A 27,811-nucleotide genomic window follows, 5' to 3' on the forward strand; every position below is an offset into this window, starting at 1 on the left:
GGCAAAAATAACTTGATAATAAGAGATATTTAAAAAAAATATTTTATTGCCTACATACAAAAATTGTGTACAATCAAATTTTCTATAAGATAACCAATATCTCAAGAAGTATCAGTCGCAACTAACCAAAATAAATTTCCAATTTTTTTTTATTTCAATCAACATAATGTTGCAGCTATTTTATAGCTGCTATTATTTAGTCCAGCAACTCAGCGCGCGCGCGTAAGCTCGAAAAGTTGTACTCAAAAATAAATCACAATCTCTGTTTAAACTCTTCGGTTCTTCCAATAACGGGATTATATAGATAAATTTATGCCTAAAAAAATCGTCAAATCTCAATAAAAACTTTGATAATAGAATTCAAATCTCCCCTAGTAGTATTTAGGATTTTTGAAACGTCTATTTTGTTGTTCGCATAGATATCATCAAAATATTTAATGTTAAATTTGTTTCATATCACCGTATTAATGATAATATGGTGTCACTGTTTATAAAAAACAACCAACATACGGAAGTTGAAAGACCACTTTCCAGGCTCGAGAACAAAACTAAAACTAATATAGACCTGATTGGTCCAAAGAGATCTTCAAGAAATTCACCGTTCATGCAGAAAGCCACCGTGTAACTTGTGACCTTAACCATACTCGCTATCAAGATTTGACAGGTAGAATCCATAAACACGAACTGAACAAAATCAAACACGTTTACCAGATAGATAAATTATCTAAACACATGGAATGCGGCAGAAATTATAAATTTCTGATTCTATTAAAACAACTATAAATTTATTTTGAGGGTTTATTTTAGAAAATTGTGTATTTGTTGCATTTTTATCCTAGATAAGATTTAAGCAAAACAAGAGTTAATTATGAAAAAAGGTTCCAGGTTTGGACCTTTGCTATCGAATACTATCAGATGTATATAGTGTGCGGGAAATTAACTGTGGTAATAATATTGTTTCAATCAAATTTATTATTTCATGGAAATAGATAATGTTTTCAAAATTACTATTCAAACAAAGTAATAGCTTTTTTAAATAGTAATGAATCTTTGCCAGAGGTCAGTTACTTCCCATACACAGAGAATAGAGTAATAAGAAGTCAAACCACACTCCATAATGAAATTAGATGTCGTGATGCAAAAGAGAAGTAGCAAAATGTAATAGTACATTACATTACTCAGACCCAACAATATCAATTGCTTTTACCTAACAAAATCTTATCCCACAACGCCAAAACATCAAAGATAACCTTCATTTTTTGTAATATTAAAAAATTGCAAACTCAAACTGCAGCATGTATACAAGGACTATGTCAGTATGACGGATAATATCACTCTATAATTTTAAAGACGTATGCAGTGGCGGCTCGCAAATAGACACTATGGAATTGCAGCATCCCCTATTTCCACTTGATATTATCGAAAACATTTAATGTAATGAGTCCTTTTTTCTTTAATTCTTTCTTTATGTTTGTGCAATATATAATCCTTAAGCTTAATGTCAGTAGCCATCCCCCAGTTGAAAAATCATGTTATGAAAATGATGCAAAAATCATTGTATGGAACTGTGTGCTTCAATGTTCTAGCGGCGTGGTGTTTGGCTGTTGTGCTCATGCGCACATAGGAAGCTGAATGCAAGGGACAGAGGGCACTGTCACTTCCATAGTGCCGACCCTGGCGTTTTTTCCTCCATGTGTGTTGTGCTTAAAAACTGTGTACCATATTCTTGAATGTGATTAAAGCGTAGAATTAGATTATTATCCTGCTTCCAGCTATTCTGTTTGATTCCTTTTATTTTATAAAAAACTTTAACCATGAACTTGAAACGGCCCAGAAAAAAAATTTTCTGGAACAGCACATCCACTAATTTTAGCTACGAGCCGCTACTGGATGTATGCATCATAGTTTGGAACTCTTTTGGTTTTATGGTCATAAACAAATAAAACGAACTGAACAGAAACAAGTTTCAAATTGTTTTTCATACTTTCATTGTAAATATTGGCGATTGTTAACGCTGATAGAACAGTACTGTTTCGTTTATGTTAAATGGACTGTAAATAAAACAAAAACTGTTTTGAATTAACAATAATATATTAACATGTTTATAATTTATTTTCATTTGTATTACAATGTTGTACATTGTTAAATACAGATAATTTAATATATGTACATGTTGACTGAACAATATAAAACTTCAAATAAACGATCGAGACTGAGACTGGTAGATTCAAGTGTGGAGCTGGCTTATATAGTGTAGATGAAGCCGAGTGAACCACCAGGAGCTGTGTGAGTCATACAGAGCTGAGTGAATCATCAGGAGTTGTGTCTAAACATAGTGCCCGCCATAATTTAATACATCTTACAATAACATAATATGATTGAATCCAACAAGCTTGGCAACTAGGCCGTATCATATGATTGTGTGTTACATACTAACAATTAATGTATAAAAACACATATTTAATAAAATACAAACAATTATGTTAAAAAGAGAAAAAACTAATATTCAATATCACTCGGTGCCAGACAACAACGCTGCCTGAGCAAGCACTAATTTACCATTTAACGATACAGATACTACAGCAGTGTTCTACGAAATCAATACATTATTATTATTAATGCCAAGCATCTTAATTACACATGGAATAGTTAATCTAACATATCTTAGCTTCAATATTAATAATGAAATGGGTGAACATTAAAAGTTTATAATGTAATTAGGACGAGTGCAACAGTTAAGTACAAGAAATTAAAATATGAAATTGTCAGGTTGCAAAATCGTCAATCGTAAACTTGGGAACAATTTACTTGAGATTGATGTTGTGTCAGTAAAAGTGTTTAAGCCAAGGTGTTTATGTACTCAAGTTCCTAGTGGTATCTCTGATGTGTCAATATTTAATGATACATGACGGTTCAGTCTAATAAAAGATTCCTGGAGACGAATCAACAGATAACAAGTTTTTTGATTCAACAGTTAGTTTTCTGTAATGTTAAGCCCAGAAAAACTAACCAAATTTAAACAATCTTGTATAAATATAAGTTTGCATTGAAAATTGTAAGACATGAAACATACCTACCATAGTTTTTGTCTATGATGATAGGGAATGAAATTACTTTAAATGATAAATGATTTCTTTGACCTTCCATGTTGAGCCAATTTTTTTGAGGTCAGACAAACTAGTGCTAGTTTATTTAATTCTAAAGCAATGATTTTTTTACATTTTTGCTATATTTAAATAGCAATATATATATTTTAACAGCAATATTTTTTCATGCTTTATCCAATCCTTCATTATCCTTTATTTTGCTGTATGAGGGTAAGTCAATTATTATCCGCAGTTTAGTTATATTTTTGTTTATGTTTATAGTACTATTGTGTTGTGTAGATGACGCATGTGTGATTTAATTATTGTTATGTCTGTGCAGGTTTGATGCTGCTAGGTTAGTTCCATTATCACTGACCTGCCATTAACCATGGCTGCTCCGCTTTCTGTTTGCACCAGAGAAGAGCAATGTTCAGTGATCCGTTTTTTGTGGAAGGTGTATCACGGGCCGAAATTCATCGAAGACTTTCGGTACAGTACGGGAACAGTGTGTTGCCGCAACGGAGTGTCTACAAATGGATTGGAAAATTCAAAAATGGTTGCACAAGTGTTATGCACGACGTAGGAGCCAGACAACTGTTTACCGCCACAAATGAGGAAAACATTTAGAGTGCACATGACATGGCTTTCTTAGACAGATGAGTAACTATTGATTAAGTGGCACATCGTCTGCAAATTAGTCACGATTCTGCCTACTAAATCAACCACAACAGACTTGGGTTTCATAAAGTCTGTGCAAGATGGGCCCAAAACAACTCACACAGTTGCATAAACAAACGCACTTGGACATCTGCCAAAAACATTTGGACCGCTATGGTAACAAACAGGACATCTTCTTAGATAGAATCATCACTGGTGATGAAACATGGATCCATTATTACAAGCCAGAGAGTAAACGACAGAGTATGGAATGAAAACATCCAAATTCACCCTGCAAAAAACGTTCAAGACCCAACCATCCGCAGGAAAACTGATGCTTACATTTTTTTGGGACTCACAAGGCTCAGTACTGGAACATTATGAGGAAATGGGCACGACAATAAACAGTGCACGTTACAGTGAGATGCTTACTGCCAAGCTAAAGCCTGCAATTCGAAGCAAATGCCAAGGACTGCTGTTAAAAGGTGTTGTGTTGTTGCACGTCAATGCCCGTCCATATACTGCTGCCCACACTGCTGAAACACTCCAGAAACTCAACTTTTATATATTGCCAACATCTTCTTTAGTAAAACAATTAAAGCTAAGTTATATTTTTAATAAAGTCCAGTTCTAATAATTGATATTTAAATTTTAAAATATTTATTCTGTATGCCTAAAAGGTACAATAATATTTATTATTAAGACTAGCAGTAATTAGAAATGTACATTACCATAACTTATAAAATAACACAAAATAAAATTTAATTATTGTAGATAAAAGTTAATTATTTAGTAGTTAAATAGTTTAATTACAATAGCTTAAAATACTGCATAAATATAATAATTTATCCAAAAAATCAAATTTAAAAAAATTAATATCTAGGTAATCTAAAAGTCTTAATGTATTTTATCTTAAATTTCAGGTTAACAGTTTTATTTTCACCAAAACTAGTTTTTTATCATGATTTATTCAGCGGTCTCTTTTAACTTTTATATATTTTTTTTCAATGTAAAGGTAATAATTATTGTATCATGTATGACCCATTTGCATTGATACCCTAAGTTGCTTTCAGGCTGTTCTGTAATTTGTTATGTCATCCATAGATGCTGATCTATAAATTGGTCGTCCTTTGCTGCTTGTAAGTGGTCCATTTGTTGGCATTGTTCCTACTTCACTCATAAATTCTCTGTAAAAATAAATTTAATTTTTCCAATGATATTTTATCCATATTATCTTTTTTTTCTCATTAGTTACATTAATTTTTTATCTAAAATAAATTTATTTAAATAAATTAATCAAATCTAAAATAATATTTATTTGATAAAATACATATTTTTAGACAAAAACTACAGCCTAACATAGACTGCTGTGACTGTAGTTAAGTTCTATACAGAGAAAACAAGTTGCAGCTGTGCAAAATTATATTTTAGAGCACATAAAAGTATTACACTCCGTCACTAAATCCACTTTCATAAACCATCTCAATCAAGAAAGACATATGTGCACAAATCATATATCAACATCTAAACCTTACTCATAAAAAAAGAAGATAATTCAGTGATTAAACTCTGCAATCAATAAGTAAGGGCAAAAGAAGATAGTTGAAACACTTCCTCTGATATGAATTGACTATGTAATAATCAACAGCTTTACTTTCTAATCTCTTTTATGAACTGTTTTATTATAGCAACTGAGGAAATTTATTTTAAACCCACTCACAATAATGTATCTATAAATTCTACATGGTTCCTAGTTTATGTCTTTTTAAAGATATTTATGTTTTTATATTAAGTAAAATTATTTTTAATAAATATTTTTTAAAAATTCTTCTCAGTTTATTTCTTATTAACCTTATTTATTCTAGTCCTGCAATGCATTCCTTAAGAGCTAACCTGCTGAAAACTAAATAATTTTATACAATAAAGATTGCTTCAAAAGTTAAATTTCATTACCTGATACCAATGAATTATTAAGAACATAAAAATATTAGAACGTTATGTAAAACATATGATAACACTTTCTTATAATTATTACCTTCACATATTTGTCTTAACATTATTCATGTGTTTATACTTTAAATAATTAATATGGACTTTAATTACATCTATTGATTATCTTTTAACTAATTGTGTATTTTGTGATGCTGTTCTGATTAAGGTTTTACCATGGTTTCCCTTGAACAATCTGGGCAACTACTGAGGCAGTTTTTTTCCTTATCCATGAAGTAACTTATCTACAAATTTCTAATGTGATCCATATAATGTGTTATATATTATCTACCAATCAAATTAAATATATATATATATATATATATAAGGTTTAAGGTAATTAAAAATAAAAAATAACTTTATTTAAATTAAATTGATATTGCTATTTGAGATCTTGTATGGTTTTTGGTATGAGTATGTGCTCAGATATCCATATATCATGTGTTTTTTTGTAAAAACAGGATCCAGATAAAAGAAATTAGCCAACAAAAGTACAAGTTTTTTTTTTTACATAAAACGCATCAAATTCAAAATCTCAACATTATTGAACAATGTGAGATTTACAAATGGAGAAATAAGTAATTAAATGAATAAAAAACATAAAATAAATTAGATACTTAAGAGAAAATTTCATAACTCTTTTAAGATGGATACAAAACAGGAGTTGCTTCTGGAAACTCCATTAAAGAAACCTTTTTCCACTGAAGAAGTTGCTAATAATTAGTTCCAAGATGTCTTTGGAAGAACAAATTTCATTAATTTGAAAGTTATTCTTTTAATAATTTAAAAATATTATTATGCTATTCGACAGACAAGTATTTTTAATAATGTAACATGTTTAATTGTACTTGGTACACTATAGCAGTAAGTTTTTTTTTCAAGAGCTACAAAACTGATCTATTAGCTTGTTTTAGATGTCTTTTTGAACCATAATTTCAAATAATCTTAGTATTTACATAATAAATTTCATGGTCGAATACTATTCAGTTTGTTTTATTGTCTGTCTTTTAGCTTAATAATAGTTATACATATACATTATCATTTTTCAACGCTTAAAGTAGATTTAGTTAGTTCAGAATGATGGTCAGTACAGCATTATTATTGTACCATTATGTGTTTCCTGAAAATATGTTGGATAGTAGTTCAACACATCAATCAGTTCCTACTACTGTAGTTGATTCCAAGGTTCTATTGGAATGCAAATAGACCAATTGATATTGTGTATTCTACATTTTACATTGTTGGTAAAAGTCAACAACGCAGTTTTCTTGTAGTTAGTTCTCTATTTCAACTTTATTTTTTATGCTCATTTTGTCTGTTTATTATTTACAGAACTCAAAAAAAAAGTTTGTGTCAACTTAACAGCAATCAATAAAATTGTAATAGAAAAGCCACAGCATTTTAAATGCTATGCTTTTTTCTAATATTTATATATTAGTAATATACATTTACAGCATTTTAATAGATAACAACTAAGTTTACAGAAATCATCATTTCTATTTATTTTTATAATAAGTATTTCTTTCTTTTCAAAATTGTTGTTGTAAGTTCTAACATTTACAAAAAGGTTTTTTTTTATTCACATTCATAATTTTACAATGCTTACTAGTGTCCACATGTGTCAATGCTACATCCATAAACACTTTGTGAATTATTGTAAAGTTGATTTAAGATAACCATTATAAATCACAGTAGTTCCAACTGAATATGCTACTTTCTTATATGGTTCATAGAATTCACCTAGTTGATTAGGTCAACTAACTCAATAATACCCAGCTAGGTTTACCAACTCCTTTATTTTTCCTTCCTCTAGCACTTTCCTAATCCTTCATCCCTTTTTATTTGGTCAGGTACTTTAAGAACTGTTGAAATTTTGCACAGTTACTAAGGTCGGGTGACAATACAATATTCCACCATTACTTTTGCAAACATCCTCCAATACGGGAATTAATTAAGGGTGCGGGTGTAAAAAACTGCAAAATGGCTATGCAGGGTTTTTGGGGTTCGCAGATGGCAAATCCAATAGCCATTTGACAAAAAAATGACAAAAACTTGGTACTTTTGAAATCCAAATTAACCTACTAATTAAACTCATGCAATGTATGATAATAATTTGATTAAAGTATGACTAAAATCTATAAAGCAAGTTTTTAAAAATTTTGAAAGATTTTTGTAATATTATTTTTATTAACTTTCCTTTTTATTTCTTTAGTTTTCATTTTGACTGCCCATTGAATTTCTCCAACCTCCTTCATTCTACCACTTCAGATGACTCTAGACTTTCTTTTTTCCTTTTTCTAATGTCTATTTTTCACGTCCATACAGATGTATACTCTAAATATATCACTTCACAAGATACTTGTGCTTCCATAGCCATTGCTATTGCTAATGGTCCATACTAAATACCAGTTTGCTTGTGAACTTGAATTGAACTTTACTTGTTCAATTTCATCTTTCTTTTGGGCTTTTGGTTTTTTATTTATTGTGACAGATTGGACAGAGTAAACTGTGTTCCATCTTTTTCTGGTGTTATGTTGGCACTTTTTAGTAGTCAACAGAGCAACTATTGTTGTCTTTCCACAAGAAGGACTACCTAGATTTTCCAATTCTGTGTAGGAATTGTACAAAAAAACTAGTGGGGAACTTACTGGTTAAAGCAGTCTCCTACTTATCCTAAAAATCCTAAAAAATAAAATCTGAAAAATGTGTAGTTGTATGGAGAATTCTGACCTACCTCAAATAGGATTTGACAAAGTCTACTGTATGGGTGATAATTTTTTAACTCATACTCAATTACTTCAGTTTTCAGTTGTAAGTTTTTTCAGGTATGTTTGAATGTGTTGCAATTTTCTATTAAAACTGAAAAATTACATCTGCTTGACAATCATTACATATATACCATAACAATATTGTCAAAAAATTTTACTCAACTATCTTTTTTTGTTTAATATTATGTTAACTTGCTACAGTACATTAGCTCAGTTACATTTTGGTAGACAGTCCAATCTGAGATCACCCATCATACAATACTATTAATTTATCCCCAAAAATAAAGATAAACTGTAATATAGATATTCAAATTCAATTACAATTTACTGTAGATTCCAATCTGACTTTTTCAATGCAGATTTATTACCTTATATTTGATGTGGATTTAATAACTTTAGAATACTTAAATTCATCACTATCCTGTTTCTGTACAGTTTCTAAAAGATCTTCTAGTTTATGTATAACTTCTGTTAAGCCTTCCTCCAATTGCGGGTCACTTGAAAATGAAACTAAACCAGGTTCACACCCTGGGGCACCTGAAACAAGCAAAGTTTTTTTTTTTTAATTGATTTGCAATAAAATCAGAAACTTTTCATAAAAAATATTGTAAAAAAAGAATACTTCAAAAATATCTTATGGAATATATCTTATTGCCATAGTTTATTTAAAACTGATTTTTTTTTTATAAAATTCTTCCAGTTATCACTTCTTACCTACTATCAGAAAAGAACCACCATTCTAAATTCTGAAGAATGTTTCTTTACAGGTTATTTGAAATTTGTTAACAGATAAAAAAAAGAGATTTTAAGTTTGGCCTGTATGTAATTTTTTATGTTTATTCGATCCTCATTTTCTTTACTAAATGCTATCACTTGTTTTTGTGATTTCATTGTGTAATACACAAAGTTCCTTTTGTGACCCCATAATAAGTTTCTTTCAGTTAATTTACAAGGAAGATTTCTAAACAAAATTTATGAGATCTAAGTAGTTTTCGTTATTTTTATTTATTATCTATCATATTAATTGCATAGTATTCAATTTTGTTTACCATAATTTTATAGAGTCTAATTTTATTGTGATATTCAAATTATTTTCCCATGAAACTAATTGAACATTGGTTGAAAAAATTACAGTAAAAAAAAAAATAATTTTAATAATAATATTCCCACATACCAAGTGCCTTAGATCACACTAATTACAAGACTATAAGTATATAATACTAAAAATACATATAGTCATATAATTAAATAACCCCATCATGCTAGGCAATTAAATAAAGCAATTTATCACGATCTCATTATGTCAAATAGTTTTTTTTATGGGGTGCCTCATTATATTTTAATTAACTAAGAGATTTCCTAATTCAGAAAGGCCATTAGAATTTTTCAAAATAGAAAAAAAAACATTAAATTATATATGCAGGCTTTCATATCACTAAGTTTACTGATAACTTACTTTTTATGTAGATTAAACTATTATGAATGTAAAATCTTCAGTTTTAAAAAATTATTATGATATCAATGACTAAAATTCATGGTGTAACAGTACAAGGTAGAATGTCAGATTGAACAATACTAAGTTATTTTAAAGGACTTTATTCTGAATGGGGGCTAAATTAATACTAAAAGTTCCATGGCAAACATTTTTTTAGAGATGAAAAACCTATTCAAAAGTTCATTAAAAACATTTTTAGTTGTTAACGTGGTGAGTTTCTCTTTTGATCAGTCAATGAATTAATTTTCTCATTAAACTAAGTTTACAATATTAAATATATTTAATGCAATATGTACTGAAAATATATTTGTTGATGGCAGAAATAGTTACCAAATAAATTGTACTTTGGTAGCAGTAATGCTATAAATTTCTTTCCCATGCTTCTTCAAAGCCTTTAAAATTTCCTGTACATAAAAATACTGGCTTTTTATGCGAGCTGTGTATTTGCAGGCTTATCCACGTTTTAAGTTATAAAATAAATCTGAATAAATTTAAAATAATGAATTAAATTATAAAAAATACTTTTCAATTCTTCTTTAATAAAATGTTGACAGTTTGCTTTTAATTCTGAACAAACTTAATAAGTGAACATTTAAAGAATTAAAAAATTATTATCTTTTAATGAATTTTTAAAGTTTTTATCCTTTTAAAAATTATTTTAAAATTTAAAATCTTTAGATAAAGTACATTATTAGCAAATATTCTTGAAAAAGAAATAAATTTCGGGAAGAGCGAGCAGATAATTTAAAAAAAATTTCATTAAATGTTTTTTATAAAAGTTGTTTCAAATTTTATATTATCTTTTAAGAGTTTTAACAGTTTTTAAGGTTTTATTTTTTCCTTTTAATTAATTTTTTTGTGAAAACATTTTCAACTAATAAATAACAAAAAAACGTCAGGAGCCTTGTGTGATACATGAACTAAAATAAATTGAAAAAAATTGTTTAATTTACTTCATTTTCTTATAAAATCCACATATTCTCAAATGATAAAAATGAGCATTTGACTCTTTTTCTGTGAAAACAACTTTTGCTCTGCAGCTGTTTGAGCAACATACAAACAGAATTTATTTATTCAAGTATTTTTATTTTAATTGTTTATTATTCATTAAGGCATGTTGGAAAAAAAACAGCTTACCTTGAGTATCCTGAATTATTTCATAACGGATTAGTGCTTCTTTCAGTGGTCTGTATAAGTAGTACATATCAGGTTGTTGCAATTGTTCATCTATTGTTTCTCTATCTTTTGGTGGAAGTAAAGACCACCCTAAAAATAATTCCTTCAGTCTGGCTACTGTAAAAAAAAGTAGACAATATATTTATTATTAATTTTTAGTTTGAATAATATCTATTATGGTCATCTCACTGTATGATGTAGGGTACTACCCCAAAGTTGGTATGTATCCATACTAAGATGATTAGTAGTAAACCTAATTGAAAAATAAAATTTAATTGTGAGAAACTGATTATTATATGTCCATCAAGTTAAAGGATCTAATTCTTTTGTCCAGAAGCAATCACTGGAAGCCACCTATCACTGATATCTCACTAGTGAAACCATTTTCAACTTCCTTACTCATTCTCAAAATTCTAAATTAAATTGGGAAAAAATATGAAAAAAATATTGTGGATTTGAACTGACCTTTTTTCAATCATATCCTACCTTCAGGAAAAAACAATGATATCCAAAAATTTCAGGTTTTCTTGCTCCATGGAACTCTTGACTCTTCTTCAAGGATCGTTATTAAAGTAATGAAATATTACAATATTCAAACTATTCTTTTCCAAAATGTGTTTTAGATTTAGAAAATTTAACAAACATAATATCCCCATACTGAATGGCAATATCTACTCAAATAAACCCCTAAATTAATAAAAAGAACATTTAATGAAATATAAATAAAAATATTTATATTGTAGCTTACTTTTTTTTTTAGCATGTTTTTCATCTTAAAATATTAAAACTCATAAATGCGATTTGACTAAGAAATTCACGCTCTTTGACTCCTGAGGCCTCTAGCTCCCTCAAGTAACAAAAATTGAAAATTGTAGATAGTTTAAATTATAAAAATTGCAACATTGGAACAGTTCTTTTTTCTTGTTATTTTTTTTAAAGGTATGTTGTTTAGAAATAAGTTAATTGTGTTCAAGAGTTTCATACTCCTTTGCCTTGTAAGCTCTAAAAACATATTAGTAAAAAAAATTGTAATATTTCTACAGCCAACCTAATTTTTATCAAGGTGCATTCTACAACTGGAAAAATGAAAGAATATGGAAAATAGGATCAAAAAAGTTCAGGTTCTCTTGATTTCCAAAGCCCTATTTTAAATAAAAATATCTAAGAAAACAATTTTTTATTACAATTATTGTTTTTTTACTGTTATTTAAAATAATAACATTTAAAGTGTTTAACCTTAAAAAATAAAAGTGAAACATTTTCAGCTCTTTTTGTCACTGAAGAGCCTCTATACCCCATTTAATTAAAATTGAAATAATGGGATATTTAATCCATTTTTTTTTTCAATGCATTACTTTATTGCAGCCAGTAAAAACATTATGGTATAAAATTATGATTCCTGTTGCCCATCTACATTCTCTAGGTCCTTAAAAGCTTCTTCATTAAGAAAAATTTTAATTTTCTGATATTAAAACTTTATTTTCAAACAGGATAATTTTTTAAGGCTAAAAATCTCAACTACATCAAAGAGGTCAATGATCCCTTGTATTCTAAGCCTTTAATTAATTACAATTGAAATTGATTCTATTCCATCTTCAGTTAACAAAAAACTACTTTGATTTTCATTAAAATTTTTAACCATTCTGTTTTAAAATTATTTTTACCACAATGAAACTGTGGTTTGGACTCTCCTTCCTCTCCCTCAGGATCCTTTAGTTACAAAATTTAATGGGCCTTGCAATCAGCATAAAATTAATACTTGAGAATAAAAATTATTGAAATCTATATACTTATATAATTAAAACTTTGTTTATGTATTTCTTTCAGTACAAGTTCTTTCATGTCTTATTGCTTGAAGTGATGCAAACAAGCCATTATTTTGAGATAATTCTATCAACTGAGATACTTCTATTTTCATAACTATAATAATAACAGCTGAATTTCGAAGTCATAGGTTCTGAGCTTAAAATCCTAGTAAAAGTAAGATTTTTTTTACGGTTTTGAATATACAATGCATACAGGTGTTCTTTGGTGGTTGGGTTCAATTAACCACACATCTCAGGAATGGTCGGCCTGAATCTATACAAGATTACACCTCATTTACAAGTCATACATATCATCCTCAACTCATTGGGCCAAGTGGAGGGGAAGGTTGCTTATTGTTCACTAGTTAAACATATTGCAACATATTCATTAGAAAAGATAGAAAGAAATAATAATAATGGTACCTAACCTAAATTTTAGTTTAATAAAACTTGCATAGGGTGTTAATCATAACCCACCGGGTTGGTCTAGTGGTGAATGCGTCTTCCCAAATCAGCTGATTTGGAAGTCGAGAGTTCCAGCGTTCATAGTAAAGCCAGCTATTTTTACACGGACTTGAATACTAGATCATGGATAGCAGTATTCTTTGGTGGTTGGGTTTCAATTAACCACACATCTCAAGTATGGTCAAACTGAGAATGTACAAGACTACACTTCATTCACACTCATACATATATATCATCCTCATTCATCCTCTGAAGTATTATCTAAACGGTAGTTACCGGAGGCTAAACAGGAAAAAGAAAGGGTGTTAATCATAAAACATGATTAAATTAAATTTTATCTTTTAACATGAAGTATTTATGGAAGGAAGATCATTCCACTATCTAATAATTTTCAAATGATCCTTCCTATATGTTTCAAGAGTTAATAAAACAATGTTTCGTTATAAATTTTTTGTCAGAAAAGTGTTACTATTTCTACAGGTGATTGTACATGACCATCACCCAGGTAAAATTAGACTCTGAAAAAAGATAAAAAATTGTAGCTCAGTTTGTTTTTTGTTTTGAATTACAAAAAAAAATTGTATACATAAACAAAATATAGAAAATGAAAAATCTCAAATAATGAAAGAGATTTTTGTTTGAGTTTATAAAATCCTGTGAGAATGTTGAAATTAAAAGGTGTAACTAATTTTATGAGAAAATTAACTCTCCAATAAAATCAATTAAATTTCAAGAAAACTGCATCAAAATTTTTTAAGCCTACAATGTAGAACAAACATGTTAGTCAAATAAACATATAAAGGAACTCCATTTTATTCTACTTAAAATTAATAATTAAGAAAGTGTAAATGATATTTCTGAAATAATTTTACAACATAAAATATTTTAGGTTACTTATACCTATTTCTATTTTTACAGAATTCTCCTGTACACCTATTTTCTGCCTTGTTCTAAGTATCTTTAAAAGTTAATTCAATTGATATCATGAATCTCATCTAATCTATTTTGGTTGAACTTGAGATCAAGCATTACTTATGTACTTTATGGAATTAAATTGTGGAAAAAGTATTATAAGAACATAATAAAGAATCATGCATATCTGATCGCATGTATGATGGTCTTATATAAAATGAAATCTTGCAAATAAATTATTCATTAAGCTTAGTTAAAGTACTGTTTATTAATAATGCTACTATTACTTCTAGTGCAACCTACTTAATTTTTATTACCAATGTATGAAACATTGAATATTTACAAATTATGTTTAAGAGTCACCAAGCTGAAAAATTTTTATAATTTTGTTTAGTCATTTGTACGGTCAGCAAACTTCATTGTATATATTGTACCAGTATTATTGTACCAGTATCATTGTACCAGTCCTATATTATAAAAAATTATGTTTAAATTTTTTACCTCCAGGTATTAACATAAATATAGCCTCACAAATTTGGTCAGCAACTTTTGGGTCATTATATTTCTTTTGGTAACATATATGTTGTTTGTGAAATATTTGTTCAATCTGATCTCCTTCAATATATTTAGTTGTCATTGTAAAAATATTTTACTTTTATTTCAACATTAAGATTTGTTATAAGTACATTCAAAATAATTTTTGTCTGTTAATATACTGTGCTTTGTACATTTAACTGTTATGTTTGTTTGTTTTTGTGTCACTAGAGTATTGTTGTTTGGTAATACTTCCATATGTTTTTAAGTCTTGTAAACAAATACACAATAAATAAACATGCCAGTAAGTTTGAAGTAGAACTTAATAGCATTCATCTTGGTATATCATTCTATTTGAATTTTTTGGGGTGTGACAATAAGTTATTAAATGATACAGAAAAATAGCAGTGAAGAATATCTTTTAAAAAAAAATTGTGTTAAGTCCTTCCTGATAGTAAGCTTAATCAGCAGTTCAAATTACACAGTAACAAAGAGATTAAGAAAATAGTTTAAAATCTTCGAATTTTTTTTATTCACTGTGACCGTTCTTAATTTTTATTTACTTGAAGTCAGCTGAGATCATTCAGAGCTTGAGTTTTAGTATTAAGTGCCAGACAGAAAAGTTGCATATTTTCTGCAACCAGGAAGTAATTACTATAATTACTAAAGGAGGATTCACTTTAAATGATAAATTTTACTATTACATTGTTCCACTAAAGCGAAATGAGTTTTACTTATCAAAGAACAAGAAACAATTGTTACAAAATGTATTTTTATTTTTTTTAAATTCAGTTCAAGAATAACGTGAACATTACAGAATTAAGTGAAAATTTTGTTCAAAAATAAAAACCAAGCCTGGTTTGGTTCATTAGTGTGTTCAGAGAATGTGTTAATAATGAATAAAGCACATTTCTGGTGATTTGTTTGTGATGTAGAAGTTTGGGGATCTCAAATAGGAATGTTTATTTTTAAATATATTTCTACATTTTATATAGTTATAAATTAATTTCACACAACTTTTAATTTCATAGAATCTTGTGATTATTTCTATTTTTTAAACTCTATTAAATATATAAAACTACCTGTCAAATTACAGGTAATTTGGCTGTAAAATGCCTTTCAAATTTTTAACTTTGACATTTTTCACAACAAAATTACTCTGGATAAATGTCAAACTTGACCGGGGAATTCTAACGCAGAACCTTTTCGTCTAGAAAAGCCGAAACGCTATTACTCCGCTGACGGGTATCGGAAATTACTGTTTAATTTCGAACTAATAGTTTAATGAAATGATTGCTTTTTAACGTAATTTTTATATTCGAATGTAGCATTTCGTATTATTAAAAATAGCGCTCAATTTCCAAGTATTATTTAATTTTTAATTTCTTTTTAATGCCATACAAAAATTGAGTAGAAGAGAACATTATTGTATAAAGCAGTTATTTGTTTGGATGCACTGTTACTGTATTCGTGCTAGATGATAATGAAGTTAAAAAAAATATTTTCGTACTTTTTTCTTCACTGACCAAGAATAATTCAGTTACACTGCGTAGAAGCTCCAGTTGGCAGTGGCGTTTAGCTGCACAGCTGGTTAGTATTTCGGTGTAGGTGGTGTTTCTATTGAAATGGAACAATGTTTATGTGCTTTGTGATTAATATATCGTGAGAAGTTCGTACGAATACAATGTTGAACTATAACGGTTGCATCAGATTCGCTATTGTGTTTAGTGTATTTTAAAAAGTTTATGCTCTATCTGTTATCAGAACATGGATGCTGATTGTCATACGACTTGTACACCAACAAAAAATTTGACAGGTAATATATATATATATATATATATGTTTATATAGATGTTCGTATGTTTTTATTTTGGGACACCATTGTTTCCTGTATAAATTATTCAATTTTGATTAGTTGCTGATTGATTATTTTTTGTTATATTTTTAACTAACTTTAAATCACAGCCTTTGATGTAATTAATTTTATATACTGAGGTTAGATGAATATTTTTTTTATTATAATATTAAGTAAGTTTATGAAACTACAGTTTTTAATGGTTCTGTTGCAGGAGAAACACATGTTATTTTCAGATTACTACATTTCACTTATTACCATAGAATATGATAGTTTGTTTACTTCGACAAAGTATTGTAATTTCACTGATAAATTTGAATTAGAATTTACTTGAATAAAAATACTTCAGTGAAGTGTCAGTTAAAAATGTTTCTATGTTTTGAAGTAAACACTGGTTTTATCAGAAAGGTCACTAATTTATTTTTGGACATGAGTCATTTGTTTATGAACATGATTCTTTTTTTTTTTTTAGTAAAAAATTTACAATTCTTGTTAAAGTTGTGAAATTTAGAATAAATGTAAACTTCCTGACAAGTAATAGAAAAGTTGTACTGCTGAATTGCATTTAAATAAATACTTTTGGATTATTCTTGATTACACACATTTCAATGGTACTATTTGTATAATAGCTTAACAAAAAAGGATAATGAAAAACATTTATTGAATATTAAAAAAAAACTTACCCTCAAATTAGTGTAACTCTTACTTCTACCGTTTTTTTTTTTGCAGCTAATTATTAACAGCTTCTTTTTGTGGAGTATCTGGTAACATTGTTATTAATTATGCTTGTTTTAAATGATTAGGAAACCTCTTTGTTTCTAAATGGACTTTAGAAGAAAAAAGTGAGTTGATTATTATTTTATGAAAATTGTACGTTAAAACTGTTAAGCTCCTTAAATAAATAACAAGGTTTTACGGTTGCTGGAAGGGCATTGGTGCTGCTGCTGTAGTAATTTCAACTTTTGTCACATAATGAAATGGCAGAACTTTAATGTAATGTGGTTTTCTAAATATATATGCTGAGTGTATCATGCTCCTGGGACTTTCATAACACATTTTACTTGTGAAAATAATGGAAAAAGTTCACATAAAATGTCCTGAAATGCTTCGTCTGCAAGTTAACGGCTAATGAAAGATTTCACTTGGACTTAAGCTACCCTGGTGAAATGAGGTCGTACTGAAATTTTTAGGAAGTTAATTAACAGGCAGAATAGTGATCTCTTGTGGTTTTTGACCTGACTAATCAATTACAGCAGGTCCCATAACCACATCTGCAGTATTTTTTCAGAAATCGGGGGTGAAAAACCAATAAATTTAGGTAAAAACTCTTTGTTTTTTATGATTGATGTACAGTAACTTTGTTAAATGCATAATAAACACATAATATTTTTAAACAAAACTTGTAGAGAATTTAATTCTAAACAAAAGAGCGTAAGATAATGCTATAAAAGTTGAATAAAAACAATAAAATTTAGAAAAAACGAATTTTATTTAGAAACAGTACATTACTACATTTGTTAGAAAAGTACTAATGTAAACAAAAACCAATTTCTTTTTTGGTGATGTGAAAAATTTGTAAATTAAAATTAAAAATTGTAAATTACACAATTATAAAAAAATAAATAAAAATTGCTTAGATAATAATTTTTTTATTAATGACAAATATTATTCTTCAAATAATTATTTGAAGAATTATTACTTCAAAGTTGGCAATAAAATACCAGCTGTTCAACAGTGTTCAACACCGTATTACTGTTTAAATCATTCTGTGAGATATATTAATAAGTATATCGGGAAATGTGAACTGAACTGTCGTTAGCGAAGGTTTTCTGTGAGTTTTAGTTTGAACGTGATAGGTTTGCCATTGAAGTAATGCCGTACAGCACTTATTTACCACATAGGAATACGCTAATATGGTATTCATTTTGGGTGTGTGTGATGGTAATATTACAGCTGCTGCAGTAGAATATTTTTCGAATCGCAGGATTCCTGATACCAAAACATTTAACGCCACTTTTCGGGATATAGGTTCACTACCTAGTACACGTACCAGCTACGTACTATCGGTTCAACTCGACCCTCTTGATGTAATTATTATCGATGCACCTCAGGCGTCAGTGCACGACGCCTTTCTAAGCGGATCGGAATTTTGGATTCGATGGTTTGGAGGATACTTAAACAAAACAAGTTCTATCCTTATCATAAACAGCCCATATATAAATCCGCTTCGCTTGGAATTCTGAAACTGTTGGAATACTAATCGACATCTCTACAACTATGTTTTGTTTACCGACTAGGTAAATTTCGATATTGCGTCAACAACTTAGCGCAGTGAGCATACATGGGCAGAAGTAAATCCTTATGAAACGGTGGAAGGGAATTTTCAATAACGACTTAGCGTCGATGTGTGGTGCGGCCTTCTTCACAATCAGCAGTTGGACCGTTCATATTACCTGCCTTTTAAAATGCTGAGTTCTATTTGCACTGTCTTCAAGAATTGCCGCAGCTGCTTGAAGATGTATCTCTAGCGCCGAGATTCAATATATACTTGCAGCACGGTGGCGCGCCTTGCCACATCTCTTAAATTATCCACTCACTTAAAACAACGTTTTCCTGAGAATTGGTCGGTCGTGGTGGTCCGTATTCCCGGCCATCAAGATCGCCTGATCTAACACCTCTAGATTTTTGGGTCTTGGGATGGATGAAAAATATTGGATACAAAACAAAACTCAACTTACGGACAATCCTAAGGACTAAAAAGAGCAGCAAAAGCAATACAGAAACGTGCCTACATTTTTTAAAATGGTTCATATAATGCACTTTGGCCTAGTGTACTATTTCTAAATAAAATTTGAATTGTTTTATTCAACTATATTTTGTTCAAAATTAAATTCCATACAAATTTTGTTTCAGAGTTTTATGTGTTTATTACCAGTTTAACAAAGTTATTGTACATCAAACTTAAAAAACTGTTTTTTACCTCAATTTTATTTGGTATCACCCGATTTCTCAAAAACTACAGCAAATATGATTTCTATTTTATTCGATTTTTCAGGTTAAAATCCTTAAGAAAACATAAATTCTGCCTCCTTGATTATCATCCTAAAAATTTCAGTACAACCTCATTTCACAGGGGTAACTGAAATCTGAGCAAAATTTTTCACAAGCCATAACTTGCAAATGAAGCGTATTAGGATATATGCTTATATGAACTTTTTCCATTATTTTCATCAATAGAATAGATTATGAAAGTCCTTGGAGAACTTTGTGATACCTCTGTGTATAGCTTGTTTAATATCATATTCTTTCAGATCTATAGGTCATTGTGGGAGTTGAAAACGAAGTTGTTAAATAAATACATGTTGTCAAGTTATTATTTGTGTTAAATTTAATTATAAACATTGCAAGTCATTTGCTTTAATTTTTATATTAATTTTTTTTTAATGGGGTTATTAAGATTTTTATATAATATCAGCTCTTCATACCCAGTCGTCATATCAAATGTAGAATAAATGTAATGCATAACATAAAAGTAACAAAAGAAATTTAAATTATATTTGTAAGTAAAAGATAATAAATTATGTTAATAATAGGAAAAAATAAAAAAATCCTAGTTAATTATGGTTCATTTATACCTTGTAGAAAGATTAAATTACTTACAATGCTCAGAATTCTCCATACAACTGTCATTTATTTAAGTGATCGCCTCTTATAATATTATTTTTGTATTTATAAACATTATCTGCAATAAGTGATGCTAAATGTATAAATTATTCAAAACAAATAATAGATACCATTACAATTGTATTGTTTGGATAAATTTTGCAAAGGTGATATACCACTAGATAAAATTTGATTCAGAGTCCAGAGTAGAACCCTGTACCATTAATTTAATTGAAAGAGGTAGTGATTATTTCATTTTTAATAAATGCTTGTGATCTGTATTAGGTTTGAATTTGCTTTATCTATCCCTATCATATGATAAGACAATTTTATAACTATTTTATCCTTTATGATTCATCCATGGATAAGATGTATCCATGCACCTTATTTTCACAACGGTAAAAAATCAAATATAATCTTATTATTATTTATAATAATATTAATTACTTAAGGATGTTAGTACTAATATTTAAGGTTACAATTTTCTTTTTTAGCTAAATAATTAAGATAGCTGAATATCTTAAGGAGTAGTGTTTTTGAAATGAAGGTTGTGAAGTTAGGATAAAATATGAATAGCCAAAGCTATGCTTAATAAACTGATTTTTGTCCATAGAATTAAACAATGTTGGGTGCAGTTTCACTGTATATCCTGTTTGAATTTATTGTTAGCTAATGACCATATAGTAATGTCATTTAAAAAACCTGTATATGTTGTTTACAGTATAAAAAGATAATACATATCATTTTTATGTTTGACATTTCTGGGAATAAATTGTTAAATTTCATTTTGATGATTCATGTTAATTACCAATTATGTTATTGTTTAGAGGGTATTCATAGCTAAATTTATAGAGTCAAGTGCTAAATTTTATACTGTTATCATCTAAGGTGTACAGTAAGAGACTACTGTAGTGATTATAAACCTCTTTATTTGTTGCTGTAGTATTTACATCAAGATAGTGTATATAATGGATGGCATAGAAAGAAAGGGATTCATTCATTTGTTGCTTTATATTACCCTAGTTTTTCTTGTAGGCGAAATGCGTGGAAAGGATTTCAGTTGAAGAAGCTCCAATCAAAGTTACTTTCTGTGAGAATAATGTTTATTATATAACCATGTTGTATGATTAACATTATGGAGTGTCATTTGTCAAGTCAAGTGTCATTTGTAAGGATGAATATCACTTGATTTTTGTTGGTTGTATTGTAGTATATGCAACAGCATTTTGACTTAATGAAAAAGGAATAGGAAACCACTTCACTTCTCACTTTCTCTAGTAAGCCTTACTATGGATAGTTATTTTGAGAATAGTTATGGGAGTGGCTTAAAATTCATGTCAGGTAACTGTTAAAATTATGACATTTAATACACTCATGGCATTATCAGTGCAATGAAACTGCTTAAATTCAAAGCTGAAGAATAAAAAAAAAATATTATTAGTAAGTTGAAATTATTAATTTTTCAGGCATTGATGCGTAGAAGTATCAGCATTAACTAAAAATAAGTAATTTTATGTGAACATAGAACTGATTAAATTTCTACCATCAAATGTACTCAGGAATATAGAGGTGGAACTAGGGTAAATTAATATGAGTTCATTTGATCATGTAACCTTCACTACATTATGGTAGAGGAATTTTTTGATTAATGTGCAAGCTAGGAGAAAGTTAATAGTACAAAATAAAACTTTGTTACTTTTATCAAGATTATAAAAACAGCATAAAAGTTTTATTTTTTAGTCATAAGCCATGTATTTGATTGTAGCTCCAACATTTACAAAAAAATAATTGTGTGTTTGGATTGGCTAGCAGTGAACTTAAATCAACCTTGAAGGTACATGGGCAAAACCATTTTTGACGTTAAAAAGTGTTTTTTAACACAAGTGATTTTTAAAAAAATTAAACTCACTTTTGTTAAATTAGTTTTAATCTAACTCCCATATTGTCAAATACGTTTTTGTGCTTTAATAAGCATTAAAAAATGTATATACTTTTGTACATATATAGATTTTATTTATATTTTATAAATATGTTTAATTTCTTACTTAAAAATATAAGAAATGAAAAATATCTTGTTTTATATCTTATGAAACACAAATTATGTTTCGTTTTTATTTATTTTGTTATGTTTTTGTATTTGAAAATAATCTTCTACTTTTGTATTTTTTGTATATGTTATACACCAATAATATCTTTAAAATGTTGTGGGTATTTTAATATGTTTTTGTGAATGACATTCATTGTTAGAAATTATTTGAAACTATAAATCTTTGAAATTATTAACCAAACTAAATTTAATAATGCTTTTATCTTATGAAACACAAATTATGTTTCATTTTTATTTTGTTATGTTTTTGTATTTGAAAATAATCTTCTACTTTTGTATTTTTTGTATATGTTATACACCAATAATGTCTTTAAAATGTTGTGGGTATTTTAATATGTTTTTGTGAATGACATTCATTGTTAGAAATTATTTGAAACTATAAATCTTTGAAATTATTAACCAAACTAATTTTAATAATGCTTTTAATGACTTACTTTGAAACTGCTTTTGCAGCCAACCTTTTGTGTTTGTATTGATGCTGTCATTCTGACATCATCTAATAAAATGATTGAAAGATTTTTTTAGGTAGGCAAACACATACTTAGAATGCAGTCAGAAAGTATGTTGGATTTGAATTTTACATTTTTAATTTGGTATGTAATATTAAGTTTATATATTTCATAATGTTCTAGTGACTAAGATGATAGTTTTTTGTACGAGTATACAATATCAAGATTGTTGTCAATACAGATGGATTACTAATTTGTATTTATGAGGTGTTAAAAAAAATTAAAACATAGTTATAGGACTTTCCCGTCATGTAGATTTTTTCTGATGCACGGCTTACACACACATATACACACAACTTAATTTAAAATATTTATCATTTTATTTAAATATAATATTTGTTGTTTTTTTTTAATTCAATGATTCTTACTAAAGCACACACACATACTGTATTTCATTTGTACGGGTGTGGCAGTACTAGTGGCCGCTTTAAATACTTTTTTACACTTTAAATATTATTCATTTATTTAATACTACTGCTCATCTGTGATATTACAACATAGCAAAGGACCACAGCACCTGTACGTCAGTGCTACACTAGTACTCTTTTTGGTGAGAGGGGTAACTAATGACGACGCATTATACCCACTTAGCCACTAGTTTACTTAGAACATTTTTGGGGTGATGTACGATTTTGCAAAAAAAAAAGTTGTGGAAGTATTTTTATTTTTTAATTGTTAACAAATGTCAAAAATATGGCAACAAACAAAAATAGGACCTTAATTAGGCGAAATCTTGAGATGCTGAGGTGACCTTGCTCTGCAGCCTCACTCCCTTGACTTTTAAGTTGAAAATTTATTGGCATCAATGCTCCATATATAGAAGTAATCTGACCAAGCGTGGTCAAAATTGGTATAGTAGTTCTGGGGATGTAAGATGTAAAACACCCAACTCACACGTGTACATGCAAACATTTCATCTGGTTTTTGTGTTTTTTTTTTTGGGTTCCTTAGGTGTCAAAATGTAAAGATCCGGTGAAAACTGCTTATGCTCAAGTTGGACTGATTACAATACTTTCCCTTCTAAAGCTACAGCTCTGCTATAGCGCTAGGCGGGAAAGTAAAAATGCCGTAATGGATCAAATAAGTAATTACAGGCTATATGAAACTATTAAAAATTAAATGTAATGCTTTTGTTTTAAATAATTTATATATTAATAACAATTATAATCATATTAATTCATATATTTAACATTACTTATAAGTAATAGCAGTTGTACTAAGAATTTTCAATTTTGTATAGTAATTTAATCTTATGCCAGTGTGATGTGTAAATAAACTGTAATTAATTATATAATAAGTTATATCCATTTTCTTTGTTTTTTGTTGCTGTTATAATGTAATTTATTATTCTTAATATTACCAGCTGAATTTATAATTGTAAGCAATAAATAACAATTAGTACAAAATGAAAACAAATAACCAAAAATGTTTACAATTAAATTTAATAAAAATAACTACATTTTACTTAAAATGATTTCAACTCCCACATTGAATTACTAATCTGACAAAATCATGTTAAGTTACATATCTCAATAATCTGCCATCTTATGAAATGAATATCTAGTAGCAATCACTCTCCAGTGATCAAAAAACAGTTTAAATTTGCAATTTGCTGAAAAAATAAATCTGTTAATTTTGAAGTTTTTCTCAGTTTTTTCCAACAGTCTAGTAAGGTGAAATTTGAAGTGGACATGGGAATAGATACATCTCGCTAAAGACATGACTCGATTGCTACCAACCAGAAGATATGTGAATTTAGGTAAAGCTTGATAGTGTTGGGAACACTAAGACTGGCATTGGATGCTTGTTTTTCTTGGGAATGGCTATTAAATATATATATATATATATTTAAAATCATCAATCCTTAGTTCCATAGTTAATATATTTTCAACATTTATTTGTGTTTTGCACCTACTCTTTTTGGTTGCCATCTAACTGTGTTGTTTACATGCAGCAAGAAATGGTATTATTAATCTTAAGATTCAAGACTGAAATATAATAATGCAGAATCCTGATTTGGATCCTGTGACACTGCATATTAATACAGTAATTTTTGTCTTTTCAGTTGTAAAATTAGTTGAAAAAAAAGCATTGTTCAAAATAATGGACAGAAATTATTTTACAATCTTTGTTTTTTTTTAGGGTTTAAGTTTCCACATAACCAGCCACATCTTTGTTATTTTAATGTATTGTCTCTATCAGAAATACAAACATATTTTTACACAGTCTCAGTGTTTTATTATCTTTTCCCGTAGATGCAGCCACATCACTTTTTTATTTTTAATCATTGGTTTTTAGTTCAAATACTAAGTGTTATGATAACCATTGCATTCCATTTAATGAACTATTTATTATAGGCATGCAATTATTGGATTTGTAATACAATGAACTTAATTTCCCAAAAGTAATTACAGGATGTAAAATAGATTACCAAGAGATTAACAAGATTAATTGTAAAATAATGAGTTATTAAAATAAAATAATCAGTTAAAAATAATTGATTACATTGATAGCGTTTAAAAATTGTTGTCTTTATAACACCGTCATTTTTTTTTTAATGTTAGAGGCGTGATTTGTTATGAAATACTCAAAAAAATTACATTGATTTTAAGTTATCAAATGGTTCAGTTGTTTAGTTCAAATGAAGATACTTTTGTAGCTCATTTTTAGCTTGTTTTGTGTCAATTTAAAAATTTTGTGTCTAGAACATTCTTGAGAAGTGATTGCATTTAAATTCTCTGTTCTTATAAAAATATATCTTATTTATTTTATTATTGAATTGTGAAATCAATCATCCATTACTCATATAACATATACGTTTTTTATTTTATTTTATGTATTTTGATCAGGTTGAGATTTTTTTACTAAACAGCCCCATATTTTGGATAGTGCATGCTTAGAATGAGTTCTTTTAAATGTATGCTGTAATTGAGAAATAAGTGGATCAGTAGTATAGTTTTTTAAGGTGATTCTATCTTACTTTTTTTTTTTTAAATAATTTAAAAACTGTTTTCCAGATATTTCATATTCCAAACTAGCATTTTTTTGGTTATGGAACATGCCAATTAAATTAATTTTGAAAGTATACTGTTATTTTCTTTACAGTTTTGAACTTAATCCTCCTCAGCCTTACCAGGCCAACTTTTTCTGAGATAGTGTCCCGTAATAATTGAATACCAGTGAGAAAAGTTATGTCAAAAATGTATTTTTTACTCCTTCTCGGTCTTTATTCCTCGATAACTTTGATCATACTCATAACTTGGCTCTTTCTATTAGTCCTCCTCCTTCTTCCATCAGTTTTATCCAAATTGTACTCAAATCATCCTTCCTATCTTATATCCATCTTTTTATGGTCTGCCTCTTCTTCTCACCCTTTCCATGAAAAAATGACTTGAGTGATTTTCCTTCAGACATCCTTTGTATATGATATGATTGAGCAGTTCTGTGAAATTTGATGAAATGCATACATTCCATCAAATTTTATTATTATTTTTTTTTAATGCATTCTTATAAAAAAAAATCTAGTATTCCGTAATTATAATATCTCATCAATACCGATAGATTTTTTAACATTTTTAAACATTTTCATGGTAATTTTAACTTTCCATAAAATTATAGATCATAATCAAGCAAAAGCATATATTTTATCTTATGACAGACACCTGGTTGCACTAGGCAAAAGTCATGACATAAAATGAAGCTGTTAACTGCCTTTAACTGCAGTTTCTTCCTGGTTGATTTTATAGAGGTTACCACATGAAATTTTTGTATAATGGAAGTTAGGCATTAGTTGAAAGGAAATAGTTGATCAACTACATTGAGGATCATAGGATAATTTGAGTGGAGAGTCAGATTACTGTAATAGTGTTGGATGATTGTGCGGTAGGTAGGTAGAGGGAGAGACAAGTAGATGTTATTATGAGATATAAGACAAGTAGAATACGAATGTATAATGATGAGATATAGACAGAAGTATATAAGTGAAAAAGTGAATTTTGGGACAGTGTCCTCATCTTCTTGTGGATTTGTATTTAAGGTTACTTGACTACTGAAAGTTAAAGCAAATTCCTGTGGGTAATAACATTCTGTATTCCCCAAGCAGGTGCGCACTAAAACAGCTTTAGAGACCTGCTATGGAGCCACTAATGTGTATGCAGATAAATTGTGATAAATGAAATCTAAAGATTATGTAAGTTAAGTTAATTATTAGTTTGGGTTTAAAAAGAGAGGGTGAGTAAATGAAAAATGAGAATAGAAATCCCTGAAATAGGAACAGATGTTTTAACAACTTGGCCATCTGAAAAAGAATTGTGAACAGAATACTGGTTTAAATGATAAAATAAAAAATAAACTATGGAAGTAATGATTGGTAAGTGAGATCAGAGGTGTCTCATAGAGTACTAAATTATTGAAAAATAAAATGGAGTAGAAAGATTGTGGTTACCATTAAACAAGAAATTAGACAGAAGGGAAAGATAAATTAGGCTTTTATAAAAACTGAACTTTTGTTACATAAGATATTAAAAGATAGATTATTTTTATAAGACTAAGTATCTGCCTGTTTCTTTATATAATTTATAAGTTACTTATGTCAAATGAACTGAAATTTGTATAATAAATATAAACTAATAAGTATTATTTATTTAAATGTGTTTTTAGATTTTAATATATTAATTTTAAAGAGTCTCCAGAATGTGGAGAAGCAGTGAACATTTATTCTCCAAAATGAAGAAAAGCTATGTTTTAAATTATTGGTTCACATTAGAATTATTTATATATTCTAAGAAGTT

General features: G+C 28.4%; 1 protein-coding gene across 1 annotated transcript; it reads right to left on the bottom strand.

Moving 5' to 3' along the window:
• Nucleotides 1-4,812: 4,812 nt before the first annotated feature.
• LOC142329109 (uncharacterized) lies at nt 4,813-14,990 on the bottom strand. Its single transcript, XM_075373444.1, has 4 exons — nt 14,855-14,990; nt 11,133-11,288; nt 8,869-9,037; nt 4,813-4,930 (listed from the first exon to the last, which is right to left on the bottom strand). Exons 1-4 carry the CDS (start codon nt 14,988-14,990, stop codon nt 4,813-4,815), a joined length of 579 nt encoding a protein of 192 aa, XP_075229559.1.
• Nucleotides 14,991-27,811: the final 12,821 nt, after the last annotated feature.

The sequence above is a fragment of the Lycorma delicatula genome, chromosome 8 (assembly GCF_047948215.1).
Source record: "Lycorma delicatula isolate Av1 chromosome 8, ASM4794821v1, whole genome shotgun sequence".
Lineage (NCBI taxonomy): Eukaryota > Metazoa > Arthropoda > Insecta > Hemiptera > Fulgoridae > Lycorma > Lycorma delicatula.